Source organism: Tigriopus californicus, chromosome 5 (assembly GCF_007210705.1).
Source record: "Tigriopus californicus strain San Diego chromosome 5, Tcal_SD_v2.1, whole genome shotgun sequence".
Classification (NCBI taxonomy): domain Eukaryota; kingdom Metazoa; phylum Arthropoda; class Copepoda; order Harpacticoida; family Harpacticidae; genus Tigriopus; species Tigriopus californicus.
In genome coordinates, this window is record NC_081444.1 from 16,044,804 (window position 1) to 16,065,132 (window position 20,329).

A 20,329-nucleotide genomic window follows, 5' to 3' on the forward strand; every position below is an offset into this window, starting at 1 on the left:
TTAATGACCCAAGTCAAGTATGTTATGAGTAGTTAATATAACAATCTACCGTGATTCTCCCCCATTTTGCTTGGGCTGTCTGACTTGGGTTGTGTAAGGTCATTGTCAAATTCAAATTTTGAAGGGTTAATTTTCAATCACAGAGTGATCTTTTTTATCTTAACGGGATTTTGGTTAGTGTCAGTCATCAACAACTACATACATAGATCAATCAAGGGCGCTGCTACTGTATGTTTTCATCTCAGCTGTCACTGGGGGTCAAGAAGTTCCATTTCCAACTGAGATATCTAGGACAACTATGGTACAAATTTGAATTGTTGACAGTCTGTCCAATTTCTGAGTAGAAGCCCCTAATACAACCCCTTGCCAAGCAATTGCTCTCCTCTAGCATGCTTCATAAAATGGGTTTGGCTGTTTGCACTTCAAATGGAAGCTTGTTCTCAGTTGATATGGCTCTTGGGGAGAAAAAGTTTGCTCTAACATGAGAGGTCACCTTTGGAGCTACTTGTCCTTTTGAAAATTTCTCGTGGCCATGCCCTGAACATCTCTCACCAACAGGAAAGGATCCTGACCCAACTTGTTGATTCCATTATTAATCCTGTAGATTAAGACTACAGCTAGATATTTCCCTCTGACTGTGTTGTATAAGGCTAGTCAAGTAAACGCGTTCATGGACAACTGACGTCATTCCATGGAGTAAAATCAAAGACAACATGCCCAGCCAAACCCCACTGTGCATGCATTGGATTTTGACATTTTTTCCATTTTATAAGCTTGTCTAGGCAATTAGCATTGTTGTATTGAGCCAATTTGATAGTGCGTTCACTGATTAACACCAAATATGCTCATTTAGGAGGGATTTGTAACACAACTCGCTCAAAATCACTCAATTATTGAAAATTCAATGGGCGAATGGTGCTGTGATGTTTGTCTTAGTTCTCCCTCCCCAAAATGCCCAAAATCAGGGTGCCGGACCATATTTTTCCTTGAATTTCCTTTACTTGACATCCCCTATTTGGTCTGACTTTTTTGTGATTTTGTTCAACGCTTGTGTTTTCAAAAGAATTTTTTCCACAGATGGTAAAAATGTGAAAAAGTAACGCATAACTTTCCTTAATATTTCCTCAATGTGGCCTATTTGTATAGGTCCATTTACAACAAACAACTTAGAGCCAAGAAAGAATTCCAAAGCAAGAAAGTGAAGTTAAATAAGTAGAACGGAACAGATAAGCTTTTTGGATATGGAGTTTGGAATTTAACAAGAAATGAGGTGCATGAAATGCCATGCTGCGTAGTAAACTCAAGAACACCTTGAAGAGGGTTTTCCTTGTAATGGGGGCTGCCTTTTCCTTCCCTACAAATCTTGCCCAAGGTTTTTTTTTTGAATTTGGAGTGAACAGCTTCATGAGATCGTTCATAAAAACTGACATCCTTAAATTAGCAAATGTCTGAACCAGATGAAATAAATGATCAAACAGTGTGTGGGGTTTTGTGGTCAGATTCATATGTGTGGCTTTCCAAGCAATCGTGAAGTCTTCCATTGATCAATATAAGGCCTCCAGATCAATACAAATGTTGTTAGTTAGAGGAATTAATCGCCCAAAGCTTTTGAAAACCTCAAGGTAAGATCTTGTCATCTCCTCAAAACCCTGGTGCTTCAGGATATTTTCAAGAACATTCACATAATCCAGAAGCTTCTTTGATTAATTGACTTCAAATGAAACACCATGATTGATAATGCTCCAAATGAATCACCAAAGAATGGTTTTACACTTTGAGTCCGTTTTTTTGTGAAGAGTTTTTTTTCAAATTCTTTCTTGTCTTTACATATCCCAATTCCCCAATGACAGAATGCACACGGAAATGTAGTTGTATGAGCCTCCAGTTTGAGGCAAAGGTTAATGCACTTCCAAACTTGAGCCACACAACCATTCAGGAAACCCTCCATGACAGAAACCAAGTTCAACTTCACACCAATTCCTTGATTGTGCCATGAGACTCCTTACGTGGGCTTATCCCCATAGCATTTTGGTGAAATTTCAAGATGCGTTGTTAAACAAGGGCAATCACTCGATGTTTGATTTACTCAGCAAATAATTGATTTTTTTATTGACATTTTACTTGTGTTACGCCCAAGAAGCCTGTTTTTTAATATTCTGCCGCTCTCAACTTGCCTAAAGCAGGATTTCACGAATTCTCGTTGTCCCTTGACCCCCAGCGCCAGTTGACTTGAAAACATTCTCATCCAGTACAACTCCTGTTGAGCTTAAGCATTCCAGTTCTTTTCTTTCCGATGGTGTCAGTGCTCAGTGCAAAATCAGATGCTGAATTGGAAACAATCGGATCAACTATGAATTTACCCTTCATGGTAACTCACAAGTAACTCACTTTTTATGGGATATCAACGAAAAAATGTTGTGGAAAAAAGACGTGTACCTTATACACCTGATCCGGCCCAAGGCAATCTCTCCAGATATTTGGTAGTCCAGGAATACGGTAAAATGTGAAGTACGCATTGATCGGTTATTGCCAGTAGACCCGTGTGGGTACAAGCCAGAGTGCCTTTATACCATTGTGGAGGATGAGCGCTTTGTCACTCTTTCATTATAACACCATATATAGGCATAGGCATGTCGGTGAATTTTCCCTGGGGCTTCGAATAGCACTCTGAAACACCTGATGCTAATTCCTAAGGGCATATATATCAAATGTAATTACCATTGCAAAAATGTTTATTGCATCAAATTCCATCGGAGAGTACTGTTCGTGTGGCGAGTTGTGTTAAGGCATTGAGCGTTCAAATCTAATCGTGTCTTGCACAAATTGTAATGAATGGCAAGACGATTGCCCGCGCAGTGGGCGAATTTTATGCCATGTACTTTTCTTACCTAGCCATACGGTATTTTTGTCATTCGTATGTATCCAGCAAGGTAGGTGTTTTGATTGATACTTGTTATATAATCACCATTCCTCTAACACCACAGCCTACGGTCTGTCCAAACCACATCGACTGGCTTTTCCCCGAGTATGATGGTAGAAGCGAGCCCGGAACAAAGAAGATCCGGCTTATATACTTCTTGGAAGAAGGTTGGCCGAAAGCCAGAAAACTTGAATATAGGAGCATTGATGGAAGACGTAGGAAGTAAGAAATTTGACAGTTGTCAAGCCAAGTTGTTTTTGTTAATTGCTTTTGCCACTCCAACCACCTTCTTGGTGTATAAAGAGTAATGGCATTGTTAAATTTGAACATTTGAATAGTTCTGAACAGTGCAGTACGTATAGCGGGTTCTTTTCCTTTACTTTTGCAATTCGTCGAAACCCAAATGATGCCTCTTTACATTGCAATAAAGTTCTAGTATAAATGAGATGATGCTAACTAAGGAGTGGTCCGTGTGGAGTACGCACTGCCAGAGACAGCTGGGGGTAGCTGTCCCTGGCACTACTGATGGAATCAAATCAAATTTCAAATTCAGGGTAGCCAGAAAACATGGAAAGTGAAAGCACCCGTCTATTCCATCGCAAAGCAAAAAGTCTGAGCAAAAGGCAACCCTGGTTTGACGGCAGAAAATCAAATTACTTTTTGAGGCTGGCTAACGGGTTTCGGAGATTCTACCAGCAATGTCATAGGCATAGCTTTCAATTGTTCCCAAATAGAAATAGCCATTTTGCAAGTAACATTTTATTTCAGCAAAACAACGGGTTGAGTATCACAATTTTGGGCACATGATAAACTAAACTGAAAGTAAAAAGCTGAACCTAACGTGTTGTACTACCGAATTTTAGGGAATCAACCTTTTTTCCGATATTAAAGATAACCTGAATCTGAGAGTTAGAGGAAATATGTGAAAACTTTAATTCTAAGTGATATTTGTACACGTTTTCTTGTGAAAAACGTTAAAGATGAAAAATATAGTTGAACACATAGTGATACTCATTCGACATTCTATTTTCAAACGCGTACTTTACTTTGTAAGTGTTGTTCTTGGATTGAGCTGCTGCTTGGTATTGATACGTGATTGAATCAGAGTTGCCCATTTCCCCTGAATAATACCTTACGTCACTTACACAAGGATTCAGTTCATCATTAACTTAAAAGTTACTGGTGTCTTTTTGTGATTAGAGTTCTTCATTTGAATTCTGACCTTTACACTCTATCACCGTTTCAGCATCTCTTTGTTGACTGTCGGAATTTCGGAGTGGGATGAAAAAGTGCACTCGAAACCTCATCGTCTTCAGTTCGCTTTCTTATTTGTTTGGGTCGTATCTTCCCTGATCCGTCCTCACAATTAGAAGGAAATATGCCAAAACTTCCAAAAATTCTTACCAGCCCTACGCTCTGGGTCTTTTTTACTGTGCAAATACCAATTCTTTGGTAGACAATTATATGACTGTCCATGATCTTCTTTCACATCAAGACGAATTTTATTTAATTTTCTCCGTTGAATTACATTTTTTGTATTGGTTACACAATTCCTAAAAAGTAAGAAAATAAATACCAACGGTGTATTGAACTTTTGGAGGAAGCTGAAGCCTTCCCAAACAAATCAAGCAAACACACGTTTCAGTGATTGATTTAAAGGCTGGACCAAGTAAATTTGGAAATGATCTTTATAATGAATTGTACTTGCATTATATCCTTCAAAAACTGCACGCAAAGCAACAAAAATGAAGCTACCAACAATCAAGCATTCCCGTTTTAGCTTTCACGTGGCTATGAGCATAGCTCCTAAAACAAAGTCAATAAGTTATGTTAGTTACATCAGGAGACGTTATTACCAATATAGCCCCCAAGTGTTCATTTCAGATGCCGAGTGAGTCTACTAAAAACTCGTTTTGTGACTGTTCAAATCTTAAGAATTGTATCTGGTTGAACCTTTTCGCATTTACGAACTTTGTACGCTGTTAGCCAGATATTTTTAAAACCATTTCTCCTGCTTATGCAACTGCAATCATTTGCTACGTGCTCAAGAACTCGTTTAGAATACCATCAATTGGAAGTGACTTTGTCTTGATTAACTAGAACTCTTTAATGTTTCCTCATTATTTGGAATTGCTCAAGTTTAATGATAACATGTTCAACTAAATGTTGGTAACTTAAAACTCTATAGATTTCAATTTTGAGAAGTGCTTCAATTATTTTTTGTATTTGTTTGCTCCATCCTGACGAATGGGAAGTACTATATACACAAATATCTATGCTTTTACAACAAGATTGATAGTTTGAGGCTTCCCGTTCTTTTGTCAATGATTAGAAAAACAATCTATCAACAGATTTATGTAGGTTCAAAGTCACGAGCAGGTTTTAACAATTCTAGGTTGCATTCATGAAATTAACATATTTTGTTCACATTCGTTATGATGAGCTCTGTCGTCTGAGGAAAAAAGATCAACTACGTGGAAGTCGTCAATGGTAAGTAGGGCTTCAAAGTCAAGCCAGGCCAAGTTCGAAGTACCCAATGATCATTTTTTAATCGCTTGTCAATGGCATAATTGTGCATACCTTGCACTACAAGGTTCGTAATGCAGGAGTTGGTGACTTGCAAAGGATTTCCTTTTTCTTTGTAACTCTTAATCTTTCCACTCTGTTTCATTCTGATATTGAGACGTTAACCCTCTGTTTTATTAGAAGACAAAAAAAGTTGAAACCTAAAGATTTTTTTTAACTTTCGGGCCAAGTTGCGAAAAAAGTTTTTGCGCCGCATTTTTAATTGTCCCACTTTTTTCAGGCATTTTTCAACTTTTTCAACTTTTTTCCCACTAGCTTTCACAAATTAGAACAACATCTTTAGCCGTTTAGTCATTTGGGTCCTTATCTTCATCTTTCTCAAGTTATGCCTTGTTGCGAACATTTCTATTTACTTCCGTGCAGCATGATGAGATGAAGATGAAGTCCTCAGCCAGAAGTTATTAGAATTTTTTTTGTTTTTGATTTTCACTGTCTTTACTGACCGCTCCAAGGAATGTAATCCCCGGGAAAATCAAAATTAAAGATTATGATAAGCCGAATTGCTACCACTTAAGCTTTATGCAATATTTGGTCTACTTATGAATTTGAAAATCAATATTATACTAATATATCAATGTATGGAATAAAGTTTCTGTTTGGGAAAGTCAGCAAAAAGAAAGCTGCAATTGAGCTTCACCTACCCACGGTGGTACCCACAACACTGATTAAGTGTTTGTGCAGGTTCTAAGATCTCTAGTAACGATTTTCTTTGTTATGAAAACAAAAGGAACCACATATTTTAATACCATCTTGCAAAAGACCTCAGATGAATCCATTTAAAACTTAGAGGAAGATGCTATTTTTAAAAACGTAATTAATATATGTTGAGAGAAATCTTAGTGCGTTTTCAATTGAAATTTTGTCAACGATAACATATTACGCATTCAAGGATTGCATTTGCATTGAATTTGACTACAAAATGCCCTGGATATATCTTAAAGCAATTGCCACGAAATAAAATATACTTTTTCCAGGCCCAAAAAATAACTGAAAACATTTCATTTTTCGAAAACCTAAAAATGGATTGCAAAATCACTTAAAACTTACTTAATGCAAATATTCCACAAGATAATATCAACGTTGAATGAAAACGTGTTTTAGAACGTAGAAATCAATTGTTGCAAAAAGCGACAAATTTGAAAATCAAACTGTCACATGTATCATTACAATATTTTTGTAACATGATAGGATAGAGCAGCTTTTGGTGCTTAAGTAACAATGATCGCCTATTTTTCATCCTTTTTAAGCTTGAAATGTCAATTATTACTACTTGCAGCTCCTTGAAAAATGAGAAAATAATTACTTGTGCACTCTAATCTGTCACTTGATTTTTAGAGAAATTGACCCGACTCGTCAAAGAAATAAACAAGTGTTTTTCTAAATTTCCTCAAAAAACGGGCTTCTTCACTTCATCATGAATTGACCATGTAAGAAACCAGCCTTTGAATGATGATTTTATCTGTCTTGTTTAGCTTAGTAAAAACAAAATCAGTCTTTATTTAGTTGAGTCCGGTAAAAGAGTCGAGTCCGGATTTGCCCCTGGACTCGACCATATAACCATGATGGCAGGCAAGCTTTGAAATATTTCTAATGCAAGATTCAAAGTCAAAGCATTTTCAAAGTTGCGTACAGCCAGGCACAAATTTTACTGCCGACCAGTCTTATTCAGAATCCGTAATTTTGCGGCATACAACAAATCCGGAGAAGATTGATCACGAGAGATTTAAGTTTTTTTTCAGTTGTTTAGAGCGAGACTCAAAAATTAAGGCCGCGTTGGAGGTTGAAAAAAAAGAACGAATAATTTTTTTATCGAATTACAGCATTGTTGGTACTATTGCTGGTCCTAAGTGTTTGGCAAGTTTACCATTGGAAGATTTGGCATTTCCACCAAAAGATTTGGCGATGTAATCTTTATGTTCCTTTTTGTGTCGTTTGAGTGCCAGGGTCGGAGGGTTGAACCTCGCCCGGCCAGCGAAGCAAGCCATCACATCGCCCGTGAATAGTCACCATAGGTAGTGTCATAAACCGTATTAAATTGGTTCTCCATCTATGGGTGTGGTTAGCGTCTAAGGGTTTCCTTGAGAAGAGGTGGGAAGGAGAATCGAACTAGGGTCCTCTCTGCGCTAACCACCATGCCAAGTAGTCTCCTCTGTGAATAAGTTGTTCAACAAATCATAATTTCATAAAGTCTGGCATCTTGAAGCGTAATTTCTCGTTTGAGCATTTGTTTGTCCCCGCCTAAACGATGCAGAGAGCGCTACTTCAACCCTATCAAAAGACTGAGAAAAAAAACCGAATTTTGTGGCTTCGAAATCGAGCTTGGATCGAATTTTTGAACCATTGTTCTGGAGGTCAATTTTGTTTTCAAGTTAAATGAGTACCTCACGAAGCCATTAGTCCTACATAGTTCTAAGTAGGTTCCATCAAGTCATGTTCAAAGGCAATGATAAATATTCATCTCTAGGGACGTAAATGGTCTTAGGGTAAAAGAGTGTAAGCCTACACCAGGATGAAAAGCCCTGTTTGATTGTCAAACACTTGACATTAAATTCGATATTCATCATCTAATTTCATATGGAATATTTCACGGAAAGAGAATACCAAGTCACTATATTTTCTTAGTTAGGTACAGGAATGATTCAATGAAGACGGCCTAGCACAAGTATGGCGTAGGGTGTCGATGACGATGATGATGATTATGTGTATTCTAAATTTGTAGTTTGTATGAGAACATGCACGTGTAGGCCTGGCGAGACATTGAAGGATGACTTCTTTGTTTGCCAAGGATATTCTTTGTGATGTGTGTTGCAATACATACAGTGGTAATTGTGAGGGTCGTAGAGGACAGATCAAAGCTCGATTGTTGTCCATGTAACTCCAGGGAGCATGGACAACAATCATTCGACCCACTACTGTATCACTGAGTGGTGGGTCCAAACGCCTCGAAATAGGTCTGATTATCAGGGACGCCAATAGCTTGAAGATCCTCCTTCATCTTCTCCATGAACCCGTCCGGGCCACAATAGTAAACATCCGAGTCCTTGTCAGACACAATATCATCTAAAGCCTCTTGGGTCATTCGCCCCGAGCGAACGTCAAAATGGGCCAGTTCGGCCTCTTCGGCCGTGACTTCTTCATCCGAGTAGAAAACAAAGGCCTGGATTTGATCATTGGCCCCGACAATATCGTCCAGATCCTTCTTCATGGCGTGGACCTTCGAGGTTCGTACACTCTGAATAAAAGTGACCTTTCGTGACGGGTTGTTGGCCACCACGTGCTCAAGCATGGCCACCATGGGAGTCAGACCCACACCTCCGCTAATGAGAACCAAGGGCTTTTCAGAGTCTTCGTTCAGGACGAAACTACCGCAAGGGACACCGGTCTAAAAGATAGAGAAGAGTGCGAAACATGATCGTCATTCTAAAAAGTGCCCAACTCCATGCATACCAGGACTTCATCTTCAACATTGATGTTGTTGTGAAAGTGATTCGAGACAAGCCCCAGGGGACTGTCGGCATTTCTGCCCACTTCACGCTTGATTGAAATGCGGTAGTAGTTATGTCCGGGAGCCGTGGACAAGCTGTAATTCCGAACTATGTCGTGGTCGCAATTTTCCAAGGAACCTTTGGGGAACTGAAATGAGAGGAACTGCCCAGGTTTGTAGGGCAGGATGGGTCCTCCTGCAGGATCCTCCAAGTAGAACGATACGATCTCATCTGATTCCTTGACCTTCTTAGTAACTCTCAAGGGTTTAAAGCCCTCCCATCCACCTATGAAAGACCCCCAAAATGTTATTCGAGGTTGAGTCAAATGTGAGCAAATACTAGCGCTTTATCTTTGGGCGCTTTTCTCACCCTCGGCGTTGGCTTTTTCTTCTCGCAATTTTCGCTCAACGTCAATGAAGAGGTCGGCGAGGAACTGATAGCCGTTCTTCCAGCCCTCCATGATCTCATCCGTGGCAGCATCGCCCAACACCTCTTTGATGGCCTTCAAGATGCATTCGCCCACGATTGGGTAATGTTCGGGTAAGATGTAAAGACTCACATGCTTATGGGCGATCCTGGCCACAGCCTCGCTCAATGCCCCAAGGTTATCGCAATTGGCAGCATAAGCGCAAACCGCATTCGCCAATGACCTAGCCTGGAAGAGACGCAAATATGGGCGTTAAATCGTTGAATATTGATCGTACATTAATGACATTGACAAATTTCACCCATGGTTACTGAACTAGTTACCAATATTTTAGGTTAACATATTTTTCGCTGTCATTGCTTCAACTATTTTTGAATTATTACTAATTTCAATCCTAATATCCAACAATATTTGGCACTTTTCCCGTCATTAGGTTTGCTCTTTTGTCTTGCCATATGTCATTCCGCTATCAATATTATCAACACTAAGCTTCGTCTCCTTCGAGCCATTTTCCATTTTTAGTGCGATTCTTAAAACCTTTTTTTGATTATTGACCAGAAATGAATGAAGCTACAAATAGAGGCAACCGTTCATCGATGAACAGGGTTAACTTTTTCGTCACCGATGCCCACCACTGGAGACGGTAATAAGAGTCGATCGATTAACGAGAGGAGGGTGGCATTTCATGAGGTAAGGGGAAAACCCTCAATGTGCGAGAAAACTTCGGGAAGGAAATAGAATCCCCAGTTTTGTTGGTACCATCTACTGTAGTATACAAGACGCAAAAACGCCCGCTTGATTTATTTAGACTCATTTTCGCACTCAAGTGTCTAACCTTGAAGGAAACCGTTTGGCAGGTTTATTTCAAGCTTCACTGAAGGGAAATTGGCTACCTCAACATGTAGTTTCTCCTATTTGACCAAGCTCAGGGGCTACAAATAAATCGGTGATCATATTTTCAATAGAATTGTTCCAATTTAATGACAACAGAGTTTCGATTTTGAAAAGAATATGTTGGTGGACGACTTTTCTTCGATCCCACACCAAAAACCAAAATATTGCGTCTCTTTCTTTTGAAATTACAAGCCCACGATCACATAAAAAAGGCCAGAAATTTCGTTCACTGAGAGCGCGAGCTTTAGTCACATCCCAACTTATAAGTCGTCAATAAGCGATTTACCAGACTTTCCAAAGTCTAATAGGACAAGAAAAGTGGACTGGTATAACGCTCAAAACGGGGACTGATATCCCACATCGTTGCCAGATTCGTTAAAAGAGATGAAGTTTCGTATTTATGAAATCAGAGCTATCTTGATCTAAGTTCCGTATTTTTAGAATGGATCATTCAAATCTGACAAGAAGAACATGGACGCAAAAAATAAAAAATTCTCAAATATTCAATGAATGGTAATGAAGGAATTTTCAAAGACAAATGTTTTGTGACAATTGCAAATGACATTCCAAATTGATTGTGTTGAACACAACCTCTCGAACATTTGAGAGGCTCTAATTTCCTAACATGAGACTTGTATACAAAAGATCGTTCACATCGACGAGCGTTTTGCTTTATTGTCTGGAAAGATACACGATTTTGCAGATTAGATTATGCCGTTTTTGAGCATAATTCAAACTGTTTTGAGTTGTCTTGCTGATTAAGATCAAAAGAGAACAATTGAAACGAAACCCACGAAAACATGTGGAATGTTCATTGTCAACAGGGTACTCTTTCTACAACATAGACTAGACTCCCTTTCAAGCTCGTTTTTTGTCACAAAATTCAAATTTGGACTGAGAGCAGTATCAGTTATAAGATATTACCTATGAAATAGCAATGAAACATGTTGTCGCTTTGTCAAGATTTTTGACCTTAAAATGGCCTCTATTTCCGACCATCGCAGCCTCCAATTCAAGACGAATAGAAACAATAACCTACACGTTAACCCACAAGTTTCGTTATGCTAATTCCAAGTTACTTCCGGTCACACTGTAAAATATCTGTAGCAAACCCCAAACATTACTGGTTTGCAGGTCCAATAACTTTGCATTTGCCCAAGCACCATCATGCTTCCTTCCAGCATTAACGTTTTATGACCAATGTGTGCAATTGTGCAACCCCATGCACTTTGTCATCTCGTCCATTTCAGATAGGAAGGTCTGTAGTAAGTCCGTGGCCACCATCAGCAACTTCAAGGCCAAGGTCAAGGTCGCATGGGCTTCCGTCAGATCAGTGTACCCTCCTTTCAAACGATACCAGAATTTATCATCTCCAACATTACGGTCAGGCTGAAATCGCCTTGTACGTAATGCAAACTTGCTCATTGAAGGGCAATCCAGTGCCAACCAAAATGGTCATTATAAAGAGATTAAGGGAAATGAGCTTCGACAAGATCCTTTATCTCAAAAGATTCACCTTTTGGTGGGAAAACGCATCGACAAACTTGTTCTTACACACGATGTGCCATTTAAGCCCATTTAAGTTGCATTTTACGATGGACTTGTTTTCAATTAGTTTAACAAGGCACACTACACAACAACTCTCTTGTCAATAATGATTTTGCCAAAAAACAAGACCCGTTGCTTGATGAAGTACCATTCAAGATCAGTTCTGATTTTCGATTCACCAACGAACGAAGTCCATGGCCCATTCAAACCATGCCTTGCAATTATAGAAATTTGCAAACCATCTATTGACAATTTGACTTTCAATTGATTTAATCCCCTAAAGCTGATGCAAATTGGACAAAGGTACTGTTTAATTCTTTTCGCCCATATTTCTCCTTTTTCTACGCAATTTAGTCCAAAGCAAATTAGTGTTAATAAAATTTGAAAATGGAATGTGGCTCCAACCAGCCAACGAGTTTGAACTTGCGCTTTTAATGCATGATTATCGACCACACACACTATGTAGACGAAAAAGCGTTAACCACGAACTTCTAGAAATATTGACTGTGAACAAGCTTCCACCCAAATCGACCCGCTCTTGGTCATAGCAAATCTGAGCCACTTTTCGAATTAAAGTAATACAATAAGAAATGTAGATATCCTCAATTAAAGGCTCGTATTTTTTTAATTATTATTGACGTGTAAAGTAGTTCGATTCAAAGTTATTTTGACAAAAGCTTAAGTAGCTGACCAAGAGCGGGCTGAAAATTCGAATTTTATAAATAATACATTACTTTGGACATATCTCCTGAGTTCCCTAGGCATATTTTTGGGCTCTAACTTGGTCAAATTTATCTATTTACTAAGATCTCGATGTCGTATGAATAAGTGAACGGTTTATGAGATAACATATTTTGCTTCTGTTCGCATTCCGTCCACATCTGTAGAAGTCTGTGCGTTAACGAAACCGATTATGAAAATGGTAGGAAGACCATTGAAGCCGGTATGAATCAATTTCAAGATGAGCAAGCTTAAATGCAAGTGTATAATCATCATGGGTCTAGTTGAACCTTTTTGCATACATTTTGTTGCTTTGAATTAGAACTCCAAAATAGCTTAACTGAATTTGTATTCCCTTCCATTTTGTGGTCCCTTGATTAAAAAAAATTACTTGGATAAACAGCAAGACAAGCCCATGTGTCAATATCTACAATGCTCTCAAGTGTGTCAAGCTTTCAACTCGTTGTCCCAACATTGGACGTCTAGCACGTTCCTAGATGAATGATCTCTACACTAGTCCATCATGAGTCTTTGCTGTAGTTAAGTAACCTTGTACGTTATATCACATACAGGTTAGGTAAACCTCATTGCCTCTGATTCGACCACTTTCTGAGGGACCTAGCCCTCGCCCTGAACAAACAAAACAATAAAAGAGTTGACACAATGGGAGACTAGAACCCCTACAAATAAGTACCGACAGCCAGAGGAAGGGATTTACCATTTTCAACCCAAACTCACCCAATGTATGTTCAATGTGTCTGCACAGATGCTTCACTCGGGTTAACAAAGCATGTAATGGATGCGCTAGTTATCCACTTTGATCCATGTATGAGGGAACTCACTAGAGACGACCACTACATGCTTTAGAACCTCTATGTTACGTACTACAATAGGAATAAAAGGCGTGCCATATAAATGCAATGCGATATGGTTTGAGATCGAAAGTAATCGAAAACTTGTTCTTTTTTTTTATTAATAATTACTTTTTTTCAATTTCTTTTTGCTGAACTCCTTACCGTTACTTGGAATGTGATCCCTAACAATTCAAGCTGAACAAGTTCGTATTTCATTTTTGATTTCACATTTATACCATATCTGATGCATCCCCAAACAAACGTTGATGAATCTGGTTAGCCCTTGAATATAGGGTTGACCAAAAGAATTTAGTCAAAATTTCGTTAAAGCCTTACTTGAAACATTTCAAAATATATCCTCAATCAATATTCCCTATCCATATTAGAAAGAAAATCCTGCACAATGAAGGAGCACGAAAAAAAGGCGTCATTGTTTAACTAACCTGTATTCTCGAAGTCTTAAAGTTGCTCTCAAAACGCCCGTTAAGCCTTTAAGGTCACTACAATTGACCCTAAAACCCGGGTTGGGCCGAGGCTCATGAAATGCTTTTGAAAACGTTCATTATCAGATGCCTTTCGGACCTTCTTTGAATACTGTACAGCCCTAACCATTCTACAGTAGTCTCCTTTTCGCTTCGCCTGTGTAGGGAAATCGGCCTTTGCATGGTCCAAATTTTCTGACAGGCATTGTCATTGTCCGATATCAGATCGGTTTATTGACTGGGGGTGTGACTAGCGTCTAAAAGTTGCCTTGAGAAAGGTCGTTAATAAAAGTAAAACAGGGGACCTCTCCTCTCAAGCATAGAAACTTCGCTAACCAAATGCGAGGTAATCCCAACATCTCTGGATGTCAGCCTGAATTTAGACTTGCTCCTTCCGTTTCCGTTCAGGGTTTCCAACACCTGGATGAAAATTATAATTATGTCCTCATCCTACCCTTTGAGAGGCCCTGTCCTTGCATGCTTCAAATAATTGGTTTGCGCCTGGCCCACACGCTTCTTCAGTTTAGCCGCTAGTACTAGTACCCTTTTAAGTGGGTCGAAGAACATTTTGTTTGACTCAACCAAAAGCTAGACCAAATGATAAATGATTAGACATCACACAGCCTTTAACTTTGACCCTCAAGTGATTAAGCTGAAAATTGAATACTTAATACCGTAAATAATGGATACGAAGCAAGCCATATAGCAAAGAGAAAAGAACGTCAAGGATTGATTTCAGTTACAAGTAGCCATTTTCATTTGTGGCTTCTCTGTCCATCAAAAAAGGAGTTCTTGCGTGAGTGAGTCGGTACACACTAACAGGCCTTAGATCTGTGCCATGTAATTTGACAAGTCATGCTTTTCCAATGTATGGTTTAGGGAGTCAAAGTTCCCAGCATATTGTGTGTGTTTGTGCCTAGAGGCAGCATCGTCGCCTATGGCCTACCCGCATGTCATCTACCAAAAATGTGCGGTTAAGCTTTTGATGTCGTGACCCGATTATGTAACCATTCCAGCTCGTTGTTGGCTTTGTCAATGGAATAATGACACCAGCCCAAATGTAATTGAATACGCACAAAATCAGAACCGGAAATTGCTGTTGAGAGAAATGATCGACTAGTATGCCTTCATGGATGGACGCATGCCCGATGAGCAACGAGTGTATGATACATCATCAAATAAAGTTAGTTGGGTGGTCCGGAATCTGTACGATCTTAAAAGGTTTGGGAGTCCGGTAATGAGGGTCACATTGGTCCAGCCTTTTCGGCTCGAACAAAAACGTTGTCAGATCATTTTTGTTGCAGTAATGAAGCACGTAGTGAAAAATATGGCTCGTACGAGACTAATGAAAGCTTACAAACATTGTCTTCTGGAGTGATTTCAAATCGAGGCAATTATTCTATCAAGACACAAAATCAGTTGCCCATTAGACCTGTGCTCCATAACATCGAGATTACGGTTTCTTAGACCAATACTAAGAATGCCAGTCAATTCATATGAGACAGTCCAAAGTAATTGAAGTTGCCCTCGTTTGTGAAGTCCGCTTTCCGAAGAAACTCCAGACAAAACCGTTACCGATGATGAGGATCGAGTAAGAGATATCCTAAGGTGTGTACGAGTATTTGGCGTCTCTTAAGATTGCCTGGCCCGAAATGGCATTTTTCGGTTGATTATTTGCATAACTTTTCTTTCAATGCTATGTAGGTAATGTGCGGATACAAATTGTGCGTTCCTGTCAAGGTTTTTTGTTATCCTTGGCTAGATTCCTTGCAGAATATTAGAGGTCTCACGCATTTGTGCGGCTTTCAACCAAATTCCACCAACAACGAGAGTTGAAAGGAAAGTCATTCAATCTGGACCACCCATCCATTCTACTACAATAAGCAAGATTTACATCAATTACATCATTCAATTCACCTCCTCCCCTGGATATACAATGTCCGCGCTTCCCTAGTTCACTTTTTCCATATCCACTAAACCATTTCGAGTCATCTTTCTTGTCATATATCCCACACTAGTCAATCCATTATTTGATCACTCTGATAATATTACACTTTTATCAATGTCTACATACACTCATCCATTCAAATTTTTACACTTTAGGCAATGACTTGACCGAGAGTGGCAATAACGATTATCATTAAGACAAGGATTTTGGCCTGATTTTGAAGCCGAGTCTTTTTCGATTCACCAAAATCTGTTTTACTAACGCATTTAGTCAAAAATACCCTTGGAACTCTAACAACATTACTTCGGACTAGAGGGCTTGTCACTACTTCGTATTAGCCTGTAACTCATGTTCAAACTCGTGGAAATGTGTAACAAAATTTGAAATGAATTAACAAAATCCTTAACAAAAGTGTTAAATAAAAATAGCATAAATGGAACGAAACGTGCTTGCTCTTTCAATTTGTGCCCTCATTGGGTTGAGCTTGACATACTCTTAACTTTTGACACAGATGTTCAATTGATATCAAAACTGACCAATGCTTTCTGAGTCTGTAAAAACTCAACGTAGAGGGCGGACTAGAAATTGATTTGCACGTTGAGCAGCAATTTGAGAGGGTTTCTCGTAACCGGTTTCCTTCTTTCGATAGTTCAGACCATCCACACTGAGGAAAACCAATCACTCATTTGTAACCTTTTTTGATATCTACTCAACGTGAGCAAAAATGCAAAGAAATGCAAATTGTTCTAGTCCTGTTTACACTCTTTATATAATCATAGGCAAAATGATGAAAGAGAAGAATATGAAGGTGAGCAAAAAAATGCAAAAGAACATCGGGAAGGGTTGCACAGACTCTCTTTATAGGCACTTTACTCTACATATTGAATGAATAGCCTAAACTGGGTCAGGCAGGCAAAACCCAGAGGGGTGAAGTGCGCTAGGTTACCAAAGGAACTTTCTTTTTACGGGCTATAAAATAAAACGGCTTGCGTCGGAACACGATTTTGAATGGTTTTGCTTCAGGCCATGAAAAGCATGGCAAAGCATTGAAGCTTACGTAATGCATCAATAACTTTGAGCTAACAAATAAGGACAGAAACGGGAAAAATGAAATTCTCCTTAACCTTATATTTTGGACATTTAGTAAAGAAAAAATCAAAGCATTGGAAGCACTTGGTTTTTCAAAGTATTGGCCGAAGCATAAATATTAATTTGAGCCGGTTTGAAATATACGACTCTCTTTTCTTATTGAATATTTAAAGAGAAGCTCAAACAAGCCCTCGCTTTTATGGATCTCCAAACCCCAGACATGTAAAGCAAATTTCAGTCCAGGCAATCCATTCAATTCTGTTGAAGGGCCAAACAAGAAGTTTTATTCTCTGGTCACCCGAGAGTGACGAAAATGATCAAATCTTGTCACATGGCAAACTGCTGTCCCGGGATCATCTTTCCTTTCGACTGTTTGAGGAGGACAAACTCTGGCTTGAAAGTTCAAAGCATGAATCTTTTGTACAGGGTCAGGCGCTTCAAAAGAAACAGCGAGTGCACTCTTCTACGATTCTTTCTTTTTCCAGCACTGTCGTCCAGATACCCTACTCCACATGTTTTAAGCTTTGAACATACATTACACATGCATACGGTACATATACATACATACATCTTGACGCACAGAAAATGAACAACTAGTGGCCTTTTGTTAAAAAATAAATTGGTAGCGGTCTTTCTAAACCTCAAACTTTAGTTACATCTTCTTTAATGAACTTTTAACCGAGTACTTAGTTGATTGTGTGGTAATCTATTTGTGTTTTGGTTGAATCAGAAGCGTTTCACTTGCCATAGTCTTGACAAAAATCATGCATACTGATCTATGCATATGTGAGCCTATCCCTGTCGATAGGTATGGTCTAGCTCAGCTCAAGGGTTCGCTCAAGTCCTGGAGCGACGAGAGTATGCTCAGTAGTCAAAGTACAAACATTTCTTTTTGAGTTCGGAGCTCAATTCAAAAGCACGTGGTCCTGTTTACGTCACTCCACACATTGATAACTCGCTCGTCGTGTGGCTTGAGAAAGCTCAGACGCTTTGAAGTAATCAAATTGGCGAATTTAGCATTCTTTGGGCGAGAAAGAAAAGAAACTATTACTAAGGCGTCGTTCAAACAGTGGTTATCGATGTCAAGCTTCAAACCATTTCAGATGTTGCACCTGACCATGGGCGAGCCCTTTACAATCGGCCATGCTTTTCGGGACAGGTTGGAATGCACATTTGAAGAGAAAAGTACGCTCTTACACAAGTGCTAAACAACCCATAATGCATCATTTCATGAGCAGAGCTTGAAAGGGTTAACGTGCCCTCATTTCATCCAGTGAATCGATTTGAAAGGCACTTGGAATGGGTAGGTGCCTAAAACCTGCCTTTCAGACAGGCACCAGAACGATGACGAGAGTCCATCATCTATCTACCTTCTAGTATTAATGCGAAGTGCTGTGGAATTTGAAAGGATTCAGGTTGTGAGGAGTCTCATTTGATGTCATGTGACATTGGAATCATTCTTGGTCTTCGTTGTATGTTAGTTTTCGTTGTCCTTCCAAAGTTTCAAGTCATGATGACTTTGATCATGTGGCATTAAAGATGAAACAATAACAGTTTGGGGCTCTTAAAGTAGATCGTTTGATCTACGTTCTGGCGGCTGTCTGGCAAGACTTTTGCTGACATTTTAATAGGGAAAATACTTAACATTGGGCCATTTGAGGGTTGACGCACAACTGGCTACAAACATGAAACACTAACCTGTTTACTGGGCAGGCCATCTTCCCCCGGGACATGGTGGCTCATGTTGAAAAGATTTTTCACTTCTGGATGCTCCTTGAACATGATCCTGTACATGGTACTGGTGATTTGTGTGCCATTGTCCTGGACCACGGGTGCCGTGGCCTTCAGAATGGAAATCGTCTGTTCGTCCAACCCCATTTGGAACGAAGTCTTTGTTGACTAAGCGAGTGAACTGAAGTCGGTTTTCGAGAGCAACAACAAGCGTCTGCACTTGAGGAGAGAGCAACTTGTAATGACTCCGCTTAGTCTTCGAGACTTCTACATTATACGTGAAACCTCGACGAGGACCCCTAGATTTCTCTGGACGTGAACTCGCCGCAATCCAAATTACGCCAGAAGAAGTGGACATTGTCGGGTGATCTCATCGACGTGCAACTAAAACTTGCTTGAACCTCATACCCTCTCGCATAAACTGGATTGTCAAAGTACTTTTTTGACTGCATTAAAAAAGTTTGTTGATTAATTTCAGCTGTTTGTGTTGCATTGTAAAAAAAAAATGAATCAATGGTGCAGCAAATTTAACTGAAATTCTGGCGAAGTTCCTCCGTTTGCAAAGATACATAAAAAATAAAAACATGAAACATATTTGTTAAAATGTTCAGTAAAAGTGAAAAAAGATTAAAACTAAGAAACCCTTAATCTCCCAACACTTGGATCTTTTTAGCCGTGTAACCTCGTATTTGCCATTTGTTTCACGTCATATTTACTGAACTTTAAAAAATCGTATAACAGTTTTTTTTGCAGTTTTAAGCCATCTTTTTTCTGCAAAAGTAAGATAAGGGTAATGCGTTACTTTTTTGGTAACGGTTCAAGCCCTCCTTTTAATGCGGGAAAGAGTTACTTTCCAGATTTTAAAACATTTCTTTCAAATATGTGAGTAAGGCTTTGTATTGCTGGCATGGATTTGCGCCAAAACCGTCTTGTGAGGGACTAATATCTGCAACTGATAAGATCTGAATTGCTTAATATTGGTTGCTACCTATCAAACGAGATTGTCACTTTTTTTTAAAGGAAATGTGATTAATATTGCTCGTCCACTAGGAGATATGTCTTACATAGCCAAGACACCATATACAATTAAGTCCCCTTGCCAAGAGCAAATCGAGAAGGAGATAGTATCCCAGGGATTGGGTCGTAGTGGCGTTTGAGGGACGACGCATGCAACAACTTCTCGATGAAGCGCCGTAGGGAAAATGGATGGGGAAACGTTCGCTCTCATTTTTTTACGTTCAAGCATACGCTTTGATCACTCCGATTGACATGCTGGTGAAGACGATGCTCCAATTACATTTGGAACTGGTAGTGATGAACACATTTTCGTGGCTTATTCGTAGCTGAATTGTATCTCATCGCCTTTTGCGTAAGTCAATTAGCGATAATGATTAGTTACGGGAGACGAAGAAAGTGACTTGTTGATGAAAGACATCAAACCAATCACGGGGATAGATAAGCCTCAAAAAGTAGACAAAACATGTCTCTAGTCAACACAAATGGTCCTCCACTCTCAGGTTTGAATTGAGGCGCGTTTTTCATGCCCTCGGTATCAAGTTTCGATCAAACAGAGAAAGCTCAAGGACGGAAAGGCATTCAGCATCGAATTTTCCCTCTGCTCAGTAAGAGTGATACTTTACGTACC

At 39.3% G+C, this 20,329-nt stretch overlaps 1 protein-coding gene and 2 long non-coding RNA genes across 3 annotated transcripts; 2 read left to right on the plus strand and 1 right to left on the minus strand.

Annotated features, from left to right (window-relative positions):
* Window positions 1-2,277: 2,277 nt before the first annotated feature.
* LOC131880796 (uncharacterized) lies at window positions 2,278-4,450 on the plus strand. Its single transcript, XR_009373295.1, has 3 exons — window positions 2,278-2,368; window positions 2,985-3,142; window positions 4,167-4,450. It is a non-coding gene; the product is annotated as an uncharacterized LOC131880796 (long non-coding RNA).
* Window positions 4,451-8,099: 3,649 nt separating this feature from the next.
* LOC131880942 (flavohemoprotein-like) lies at window positions 8,100-18,950 on the minus strand. The gene is made up of 4 exons (XM_059227674.1): window positions 18,652-18,950; window positions 9,361-9,646; window positions 8,954-9,276; window positions 8,100-8,888 (listed from the first exon to the last, which is right to left on the minus strand). Exons 1-4 carry the CDS (start codon window positions 18,829-18,831, stop codon window positions 8,424-8,426), a joined length of 1,254 nt encoding a protein of 417 aa, XP_059083657.1. The 5' UTR covers window positions 18,832-18,950; the 3' UTR covers window positions 8,100-8,423.
* LOC131880947 (uncharacterized) lies at window positions 13,791-19,156 on the plus strand. Its single transcript, XR_009373310.1, has 2 exons — window positions 13,791-15,524; window positions 15,621-19,156. It is a non-coding gene; the product is annotated as an uncharacterized LOC131880947 (long non-coding RNA).
* Window positions 19,157-20,329: the final 1,173 nt, after the last annotated feature.